Source organism: Centruroides sculpturatus, unplaced genomic scaffold, assembly GCF_000671375.1.
Source record: "Centruroides sculpturatus isolate CEXI.00-Female unplaced genomic scaffold, Cexi_2.0 scaffold261, whole genome shotgun sequence".
NCBI lineage: Eukaryota > Metazoa > Arthropoda > Arachnida > Scorpiones > Buthidae > Centruroides > Centruroides sculpturatus.
In genome coordinates, this window is record NW_019384426.1 from 652811 (window position 1) to 664580 (window position 11770).

The window sequence follows — 11770 nt, forward strand, 5'->3', positions numbered from 1 at the left end:
AGAGGAAAAGTATAGCGAGCAGTCAAAAAATCATCCCAAGATTTTTACATTTTTGGACTCAGGGGACCTTAAAAAGTCGAAAAAAAAAAAAAAAATCGGAGATAATTTCTATATGTATGGATGTTAATGTGTGTGGGTGAACATGATTCTGTTCATCCTGTTTGAAACTTAATAACTCCTGTGCTTTTTGTTGAAAATTTCTAAAATTTTGTAGAGGTAGTGTATTAGGGGAATTGATGCTATTAAATTTTGGTGGTTAAAGGCCGAAAGGACGGAGATATCAAGAGGGTCGTGTGTATCTCCAGTAGGATCAGATATAATGATTTTACTCATTATTACCATTTACATTTTTTTTAATAAAACCCATTCCTACCATGAAAATTAAGCGCTTTGCCATTTTATAATATTTAAAAATATAAAAAAGATTTTAAAATAAAATATCGTAACAGATGGCGCTCCGAAATGTTGCCGGAAAAGTTAAGCAACTCGTTGCCGGATTTTTTTGTTTCTCGACAGCACTCTTTTCTTTCCTTTTGTTCACTGCTACTGCTGTCAGTACTGTTGGACATAGATGTTTTAAAGTGCTTAAGATAAACATGAAGTAGAAACCCAGTGGAGAGTTGCTCGGTTATGTCCTCTTTCAATACATGTAGATTACGTGTAATTTGTTTTCCCACTGCAGTAGTACAGTACTGTACTAGTATCGTGATCTTTGTACCACTCACCCAATAGTAAAATGAGATACTATTGTAAGCATACGTATGTAAATCAAGTGATCACTCCTCTCTAGAAATTTTACAAATTGCACACGTGAAGAAAACCCAGAATATTCACGTGGTCAGCCCGTTGATCAGGTCCAAATTTACGACCAATGTTCTATCCACTCAGGCAAGGGTAGTGAAGGATGGGATTGGTATATCCGGGATAAAAAAAATTCCAGAATACCAATTGGAAAATCCCAAGATTCCTGACCCGGAATAGACTGGAATATAAAACACATTAATGTATATTCCTAGTCATAAATTTCAGATAATCGGTTTTATTTGCAATCTTGGATTTTTCATAGGGCCTTACAATTTTTTAAGACTCAGACACGAACAAACATATTTCGTCCAAATTCGATCTTGGTTCAATATTCTGAAGCCACGATTCTAGATTTCGTACAATATCTAATATTATATAATACATATTTTATAAACGTTATAAACTTACAGTGTGTAAAGTTTCATATTGATAAAGGGAGCCTTGCGTTACGCTTATCTCGGATTTCCCATATCATAAACTGCGATGGCTGATAAAATTATCCTCGTCTGAATCGCAATTAAAATCAAACAGGAAGTGACATTACAGTTTAGTTGTGATATAATTATATTACGTGCTTTATAAAGTTCAGTGTATAGAACTTTTATATTTACCGATTTATAAAATGATGCGCAGTATTTTAATTCTATAGAATAACATCGATGTTGGTATTTTACATTGCAGTAGCTACGGGGGCTCTAGGGGTGGCTAAGCTCTCTAAAAAAATATAATAGTCCACAGCTTAGTCAGCAGTGACTATATACAGTGATATATATTAATCCTTTCGCATACAAAGCTACTGTTATTCTTTCACACATGAACTGCAGTTTGTGGTGCTGGCTGTAAAAAAGAAAAATACCAGTCATTCGTCATAACTTTGTTCCCTTTGTGTCGTGTTTAAGTCTTAATTTTGGTATTATGAGTCCAAAATGTTTCTTGTATTATTAAGTAATACAAATAAAAGTAAAATTAATATAAAACAATTTTTATCAGAAAACTTAATAATAATAATCCATTCCAAGCTTGGACAAGCGAGAAATTAAAATAGTAAAGTTGAAGGTGTTCGTGTAGGCAGTTCTACTAATACCGGGGTTATTTATAGGTTTATATAAATTTTCTCAACTTGCCCCACATTTATTAATATAACCCCATGGCTACGGAACTCATATTTTACGGACATTCATATGGCAGATCCTTATATCTAATCAGTTTTTAACATGGACGTGAGAACAAAGATGTAGCATTGTTTCTGCTAAGCTCGTGTATAATATTTCGAAAGTCATTTCTCCCGAATGAGTAATCATTAATGTGATCTATGCTGGCTTTTTGCCTATTGAAATACTTTAAGGTCTCCTTCAATAGACACATCCATCAAATTGTGGGATAATCAGATGCGTGCTCCAAGTTGGCCTTTAATCAAGACACGCGATAAAATTACGAAAAAAAATATTGTAGTAAGGTCGATGTATCTTAAAACTAAAAAATATGGTGTAGTGGATGTTACAAGAGGTTGCTCATCATTAATATTTTCCCACGTATTGCCTACCTTACATATTTTACGTATCTTCAATTATTTTCTTAAAAAAGAGGTAAAAATATTTAAAATTTAATAGATAATTTATTTAAAACATAAAACAAAACAACAGAGAATTTAAGAAGTTAAGTGTTTTATTATGTGCCAATAAATTACAAGTACAATATCAATCAATATAATTACACTTTATCTCTATAAATTAATTTTGTTATGTACCGTACAATAATAACAAGATAAATTTATACGATATAATAAGTACAGTAACACGATTACTCATTAGATAATAAACAATAGAAATATGTCAAAAATAGAACAATGTCGACTGACTTAAACATACCCTTTAAGGGATAGGCTAATTTCCAATTTTTATCAAGTACAGTCGACATTCCTATAACACTGTTGATAATTCCCCCTATAACACTGTTGATAATTCCGTTTTATATGAATTCCATGTTGTACGAGTCACTTAAATTTTACAAATACGTGAGCCGTTCACAGCCCAGCACACGTATTTGTAAAATTTAAGTGACTTGTACAACATGGAATTCATATAAAACGGAATTATCAACAGTGTTATGGAGGTCGATTGTATTTCCAGCATTTCACGATTCCAAGTCAATATCCATGCGAATTATTCGACGACCATTCGCAAAATTGCTTTCATTCACTTCCCAAGTAATGTGTGGTAGAAGAAAGTCCGAACACAGTGCCAAATCCATGATTCTGTTACCGAATTTTTCATCAGAGGTTGGAATAAACTTGTTGAGTAACTGAAAATCAGATATGCGTAAAAATTTTTCCACGTTTTCACCAATAGAATTTGTGAAACAATCGCCCCAATTCTTGGAGAATGCGCTGAAGTCTCCTAAGACTATACAATTTTTACTTAAAATTGGCGGTAATCGAGTTATATCAAAGTTCTCATTCAAACTGTATGGATTGTAAATATTAGCGATAGTCAATTCGTATTCCTTTAATTGTAATTTTAAAATCTGATAATTTGTAATTTTATCACGAAATGAATTAGGACACTCGAGTTCTTCGGCATTACGACATACATTTTTACTGAGCAGAGCCATGACGTTTTCACCGGGGTTTCGGAACACGAAGTAACCAGGATAATCGAATTTATTGAAATGAGTACCTTGAAGAAGAAAGATATCCAAATCTTCCTGATTCATGTATCTTACAAATTCAATTTCTTTGTCTTTTAACCCGCAACAATTCCAAAGTGCTATTTTCAAATTCTTTTCTTCATTAAAGTGCTCCTTAAAGGGCAAACAACACTGTTTGATTCTAAAGAAATAGTCTATAAAATTCCAAAAGCAAATCGTGAATTCTGCATATTCGTATGGAAATTGCAAAGCGTGTTTAAATTGGTGCATAGATTGATCTATAGAGTTGAAGGATATAAAATTATCAATGGCAGAAGAAAAGTTAAAAACAAACAGTTCTTTCTTTTCATAAATGGAGTATTTATTCATTTCCACAAAATTATCCACAAAACTTTCATGAATTAATTTGAAGTCTTCGTATTCTTTCACGAATTGTCCGAGTAGAGCGTTAAGTATATTACAATCAAGAACAGTGTATTTGTTTTCTGTTAAGTGTTTGAATTCTTTTTCCATCCAAACGAATAATTTAAGCAAGGCATCTTCGATATTATTCATGATTAGAATGTTATCTTTCAGTTTCTCGTAGAACTTTTTGCTCTCTTCTAAATCCGATTTCTCATAGTCTTTTCTATCTATCACTTCCAATTGTTTATAGTCTTCCATAAAATCCTCTACTTCTATCTATCACTTCCAATTGTTTATAGTCTTCCATAAAATCCTCTACTTCTTCTTTTCTATCTATCACTTCCAATTGTTTATAGTCTTCCATAAAATCCTCTACTTCTAACTTCTCACATTCCCTTCTATTTTTTACTTCTGACTGCTCATAGTCTTCTATGGAACATTCCATTTCCGATTTCTGAAAGCATTCGAAATATTTAACGTTCGAATAATTTGATTCCAACATTTTTAAGTTTCGTTCTGATATAAAGAATCGTTATTTTGAGTATACTAAAATATTCTAGAGAAAACTTATTTTACTGGCCGTTACTCCTTCGGTGGGGGTTGAGCCTAGGGCCAACAACCATACCTCGGGAAATAACGGTGTTATGAAACCGAGACAATCACAATCGAAAAATAGGACTGTTCAAACGGCAGCGAAGACAAGGAAATAGAAACGCGGAATAAAACGTGGGACGTGGAATGTACGAAGTCTATGTACTACGGGAACATAAAGAAACACAATTGAATAACTCCAGAAATACAACATAGATATTGCACTATTTTAAGAAACGAGATGGACACAAGAGGGAAATCTCATATCTGGGCAGCACACAATATTATATGGAGGAAGCAATAAACACGAGTTTGGCACAAGGTTTGCCATCAAGAATGAATTCATTCCGGCATCCGGTTCAACTTAAGCATAATTAATATCCATGCACCGACAGAAGACAAGACAGATGAAAATAAGGATGAATTCTGTACTCTAGAAGATCTTGTACACGACAATGGTAATTGGGGATTGTAATGCAAAAATAGGAAAAGAAAGTTCGGAAACCTACAATTGGCAGACAATTTACATGCCGAGACCGATGATAATGGAATGCGATTAGTCCTTTGCAAATCCAAGAACATGATTGTTAAGAGCACTATGTTGCTTCATAAATCAATTCACAAATAAACACGGGTTTCGTCTGATGAATTTACAAGAAATTAGCTGGATCATACACTTTTTGACTATAGACGGCATTCATCCATACTAGATGTTAGATCATACCGAGGTGCAGATAACGGATCAGATCACTTCATAGGATAGGAAGTGATCTGATCCGTTGAGAAGCGAATAACAAGTAAAAGAAACAAAAAAAAAAAAAATCCCCATAATCTAAAAATATGTACAGAAGAGCTAAGGGAGAAGAGAAAAGGGGGCATACAAACAGACACTGAAAACTAAACTACAAGCTATATCAACAAAAGATATTCCCAACAACGTTAACGACCAATGGCGGATGTTGTCACAAAAAAATAGTACAATAATGAATTTAGAGAAAAAGTAAAGGAGAGGACAAAATATGAAGCTCAACCGGCACACTAACCAATAGATGAAAGGTATAAACTGTACAATAATAGTTACAAGGAAGCTAAAAATATATTCGCAAGGTCAATAGACAATACATAGAAGAACAAATCCAAAGTATAGAAACTACTTATAGAGAAAAGAATATTGGAGAGTTGTACAAAAGAACTGGCACCTTTAGACAAGAATACAAGTCTAAATACATGTTTGTACGAGATGAGAACAACAAGATAACAGAAGAGGACAAGATCCTGAACAGATGGCGCGAATACTTCAAAGATCTGTAGAGTGTCATAAAAGAAAGCTAAGACACGCAAAGGGCACAGGAAACAGATACTTTAAACACGCCAGTAGAACCATCGATCAATGAAATAAAGCTTAGTAGAGCCCGACTGAAGAACTACAAAGCGCCAGGAGGTGGTGGTATACCTGCCGAGTTGCTCAAATCGAGAGGTAAATGTCTCCATAAGGAAATCCGCAAAATCTTACTAAATATTTGGAATAACGAGGAGCTTCCAGGCAAATGGAAAGAAAGTATCATTTGCCTTATCCATAAAAAAGAAGCAAAGAGTTATGTAATAACTACAAGGAAATATCATTACGAATACAACATACAAAGTACTGTTGATGCTTCTCCTCAAACAGCTAACATTTTATATAGAGAATATCTCAGGGGACTATCAATGTGGGTTTAGAGAGAATCGTTCAACCATTGATCAGATATTTACCCTATGATACTTGCTGAAAAAAGTATGAGTGCAAACAGGATGTACACCAACTTTACATAGATTTCAATAAAGCATATGACTGCGTCAATCGCGAAGAACAGTGACAAATAATGGCTGAATTTGAAATACCCAAGAAATTAATAAAAATGACAAGTGTATAGAAAAACCAATCAGCAGAGTCAGGATTGGAAACAAACTGACAGAACCCTTCGAGATGGCTACAGGACTTAGGCAAGGAGACGCTCTCTGCCCACGTTGTTTAATTAATCTAACACTTGAAAAAATTATTGCAGTAAAGTGCCAAAGGAGTAGAATTGAACGGCCTCCATCAAACATTGATATATGCGGATGACGTTTGCCTGATAACGAGACTCACGGAGACCTAATCGAAAATACATCACTATTACTCTCAGAAGCAGAGAGGGTGGGCCTGAAAGAAATGAATCAAAAACAAAGTTACACAAGCTACTATCAAGAGGACATCATAGTAAGGGAGCTAACAACCTTCTGGTAGAGAAGTACACATTCGAGACCGTAGTGGACAATAACAACTCCATCACAACAGAAATTTACTCAAGGCTCCATAAATATAACGCATCATACTAAAGCTTGCAAAAAGTGTTACAATCTAAACAAGTTTCCAGAAAGGTAAAGTTAAGATCGTATGAAACCATTATCCAACTAGTGCTGCTCTACGGCTGTGAAACATGGCCGTACATAGTCGTACAAACACAACTTGCGAGTGTTTGAAAACAGAGACCTCGGGAAGATCTTTGGATCCGTGCGGGAGAGTAGAACTGGTACTCGGAGAAAGATGAATAACGAGGAAATGCATAGCAAAGTTGACGACTACGATATCATACAAACTATAGCCGAGAGACACCCCATATAGGCGGGATATGTAGCCGGCACTGACACAATCGACATGTACACAAGTGCTGACTGGGGAGCCTTAGGGTAAACGACCTATTGGACATACTTCAGTGCTATAGAAAGATGAACTGGAGAGGGATCTACAAAGAGTGGATGTACTGCTTAGGTTAATGCAAGAGGCACAAGACGGAAAAATGGAAGGAAATTGTCGAGGCTGTTAAGGGCCCAAAAGGATCAAATAACCATTGAATAATGAAAGCATTTAAAGCTATTTTCTACTTCTGGTTTCTCAATCTTTTCTATTTAGCACTTCTCACAATTCACAATCTACGTCAGAGCCGTCCCTAGGGCCGGGCAACTGGGCCAACCGCCCCGGGCCCCGCGCTTAAGAGAATGCAGCATAATAATGTTTTATAATTAAAATGTAACAACTTGTATTTCAACGTAAAACTTAATTTTAAAGTATAATTGTAAGGTACACTGGAAAAATCTCATAAAACTTGATTTCTTGATACAACTTTGCTACTAATTGATTTTATGATCTACAAAAAGAATAGCTGTTTTAATGTATAAATTAAAATATACTTGTGTTTATTAGTGTTCTATTAGTAGGTTTTTTTTACCTTAAAAATAATCAAAATAATAATAAAGAAAAAACTAGTTTTTATAATATAAATTGTAAGTTGGCCGTATATAACCTACCAACAAAACTAGGCGCCAAGTCAGGTTGGTGCAGTTAGCATAGCATAGAACATTTATACACTTGAGCATATTGTAAGCTAATAAATGTTTTAATTGAAGAATTTATGCTGCTTAATGGTACTGTACTTTTTTAATTTAATAAGGTGTTTTAATTTAACTTCGTTCAGCACTCCGTTACTGTAAAACAGCAGAGAAAAACGTTGTTATAGCGATAATAACTTTAGAAAGTCGTCAAACAGATAGCCTTTTAAAATACTTTAAAACTGAACGATCTGGCTATAGCTAGCATTAGTGTATAAAATAAAGAATTACATACAAAGAATTACCTTCATTATTGAGTGAAGATGGAGCTATAAATGATGAAGAAGGTCAAGAAGATTTTTTTTCTTAGCGTAAACGAGGAAATTAAAGAATTATTAACCATACTGGAAAATGATCCTGAAACATGGCCATCATACCCTTCTGAGAAGACCAGATTATTATTAATTAATAAAACATTGTTCAAGTAACAAATTACGATTTTCCCATAGATAAAGTAGGTAGAAAATTTAAGGTATCTTATTATACAAAAGTACATTTAAATGGAAAAAAAATATATTGCAGAAACTGGCTTCTCTATTCAAAACTAAAAGATGTGGTATTTTGTTTTTACTGTTATTTATGTCCTAACCAATTGTCAAGATCATCTTTAGCATTAATAAATGAAGGTGTTTCTAACTGGAAGCGCCTTGGAAGTCGCTTAAATGAATATGAATTATCGTTGCCACACAGAAAATCACTTAAAGATTTTATGGAGCTAAAAAACAGGTTGCAAAACGAGCAAACAATTGACGATTTTCATCAAAGACAATTAACAATTAAATTCAGATGCGTGAAGTTCTTAAAAAAATTATGATAAATGCAATTTATCATATGCTAAAAACAACGATGCAGTTCCTGGAACGAATCAGACAATTTTTACAAAAAATAACGATAAATTTTTAGGTTAAATTGGAATTAATTTCAAAATTCGATGCAAGAATGGCAGAACATATAAGACGTATCAAAGATAAAGAAATTATCATTATTTAGGTCGAAAAATTCAAAATGAGATAATTAATCAAAGTTAAAAATGAAATAATAATAAAATATTAAAAAAAGTAAATATTATGCAATACAGTTAGACTGTACTACCGATAAAAGTCGTATTGAACAACTGACTCTCATTGTTCGAATTGTAGAAATGCCTGACGAACAAAAACGAAATGAAGTTGAAATTAATGATTATTTTATTGGTTTATCTCCTATGCCGAAAAGTACAGAGTTTGATTTATCAGAGGAATTATGTAAACAACTTAAAACTTTAAATATTTCTTTGAACGATTGCCGTGGACAAGCCTATGACAATGGGAGACAAACATGGTAGGCAAGGGAAAAGGCGTGCGAGCAAGGATTTTGGAAAAAAATCCGACAGCATTTTTTGTGTCGTGTTCTGCGCACAAGTTAAATTTATTAATAAGTGATACGGCTTCCTCTGTTCCTATGGCTATGACATTTTTTGGAACATTTTCGAGACTGTATACACTATTTTCCACGTCTGCTCACAGGTGGGCTATTTTAACGAAACATTTTAACAAATTGAACTTTAAAACCGTTATCAGATACACGTTGGGAATGCCGAATAAATTCTATGAAGACAGATTTGATTTAGACAAAATTATAACAGCATTAGAAGAATTAAATGACGTGACAGAGGATTCTAGTGTAAAAAGTGAAACAGATTCCTTGAGAAATATGCACGACTCTTCCAAATCTGGCCATTAGTTTAAGATTATTATTAACAATTCCGATTTCAACAACAGAACGAAGTTTTTCTAAATTAAAACTAATTAAAAATTGTTTACGGACAACAATGTCACAGGAACGATTAACAAATCTGACACTTTTATCTATTGAGCACGAAATATGTTAAAAATTAAATTGCGATGATTTAATAAAAGATTTTGCTGAAATAAAAGCCCGCAAAATTAACATTTCATAAAATAGTTCGAAAGGTTCATTAAAAAAAATTAAGATAAAAATAAATAAAAATAAACATACTTCGTACAATCTTAAAAAAAATTTTTTTTTATACTTTTTGTTTTATATTTTCGCAATTTTGTTTAAATAAATTTTTGAAAAGTTAACGTTAATTATTTTACTTAATAGTTTTTTTTTATACTAATACTTAGTTTATTTTTAGAAGGGGCCCCGCAATAGCTAGGGGCGGCCCTGATCTACGTCATCCTCTATTTCAGATTCTGTATAGTTCGTAATGCAAGTTATTACCTTCGAGTATTCACAGGCTTTAATAGTATTCTCTACTTCCGCTTTCTCATAATCTTTAACGCTGTCTGATTTCTCACGAATTTCTCTTGTATCTTCTACTTTCAATATTTCATTATTCTCGCTGCACTCCTTTCTTTCTACCTTCACGAAGTCTTCAATGCTGTCTTCCGCTTCCACTTCGTCATAGTTTTCGTTGCTATCTTCTACATTTAGTATTTCAAAATCTTCTGTGTTATTTTCTACACAAGCCATATCTCTTTTCTATTCACAACTACAGTAACACCATTTCGAAATTGTAAACGCGTCAGGTTTCATCGGTTATTCGCATAAAACATAAAATCCAAAACTGCAAGCGTTTAAATATCCCTCATTCCGAAACCGAAACTATTTACACTTCGTCATGCGCATAAAACATAAAATCCAAAACTGCAAGCGTTTAAATATCCCTCATTCCGAAACCGAAACTATTTACACTTCGTCATGCGCATAAAACATAAAATCCAAAACTGCAAGTGTTTAAATATCCCTCATTCCGAAACCGAAACTATTTACACTTCGTCATGCGCATAAAACATCAAATCCAAAACTGCAAGTGTTTAAATCAGGGGTCGCCAAAGTGGTCGATATCGACCCCCAGGGGTCGATGCAACATCATTGGGGGGTCTATGCGGCTAGGGGGTTCGATGAGGCTAAGGGGTCACAACCTTCTTTTTTTTTTCGCTCATACACATACACTTGTAATAAAACTTTACGGTGGGGGTCAATGTGAGGCTTTGGAAAGTGGTTGGGGGTCGACGGTTAAAAAAGTTTGGCGACCCCTGGTTTAAATATTCCTCATTCCGAAACCGAAACTATTTACACTTCGTTATGCAATCAGTTATTTCCCATTTTTTCTTATGAGTCACCGAATAACTATCATTCGCACAAAATTTAATCTTTTGCGTTTAATTATTAGTTTAATGCTATTTATAATATCATCCTCCTTAGTAAACTATAAAAATATAATTTGACCGTATGTAAACACCGGAAACTATTTTAATCACGTGAGCAATAGAACGCAGCGATAGTCACCTGACTAGAAGCTTTCGATCAATGAGGCTGGGACTCAGGATAAGCTCAAATATAGGAATAGGGGTGTGCAGATTTAAGGGACCCCGTGCAGAGGGAAAAATGTCTCTTTCATATATTCTGAGACAAGAGAAAAACTAAATAGAACGAGCAATTATTTATTGTGACATCATCACAATGCCAAGCTGCAATTTTTAATCATATTTTTAATTTATTTAAATGAAAATAGATGATCTCTACCTCAAATTTAGTGTCTTGTCCCTGTACATTATACTTTTCCTGTTAGCAACAGAGTCATGCTGGTCATCTATCTAACTCCTTTCAGGGGAATATTTTTGAACTGAAATAACAACTTTCAGTGCAAACCGAAAATTCGTATATAGTTAATTGGGGCCTTCTACCCCCAACCTTTCTGCATCTGATCTCGATTAAAATCTATCTAACTCCGTTCTTGAGATTAAGGAAGGACAGACAACAGCTGGGCGACAGTACAATTTTTTCAAATTGCAGCCCAACAAATTTTAAATAATGTATGTTATGTGTATTGTTTCTTTCTGATCTCCAGATTACTGTGTATGAATTCTTAAACTCAACATATTGTTTAAAGTGCATTAATCAGAAA

At 33.8% G+C, this 11770-nt stretch overlaps 1 protein-coding gene across 1 annotated transcript; it reads right to left on the reverse strand.

Moving 5' to 3' along the window:
• Positions 1 to 2825: 2825 nt before the first annotated feature.
• LOC111619588 lies at positions 2826 to 10556 on the reverse strand. Its single transcript, XM_023361347.1, has 3 exons — positions 10081 to 10556; positions 4132 to 4309; positions 2826 to 4082 (listed from the first exon to the last, which is right to left on the reverse strand). The coding sequence occupies exons 1-3, from the start codon at positions 10330 to 10332 to the stop codon at positions 2938 to 2940; spliced, it is 1575 nt and encodes a 524-aa protein (XP_023217115.1). The 5' UTR covers positions 10333 to 10556; the 3' UTR covers positions 2826 to 2937.
• Positions 10557 to 11770: the final 1214 nt, after the last annotated feature.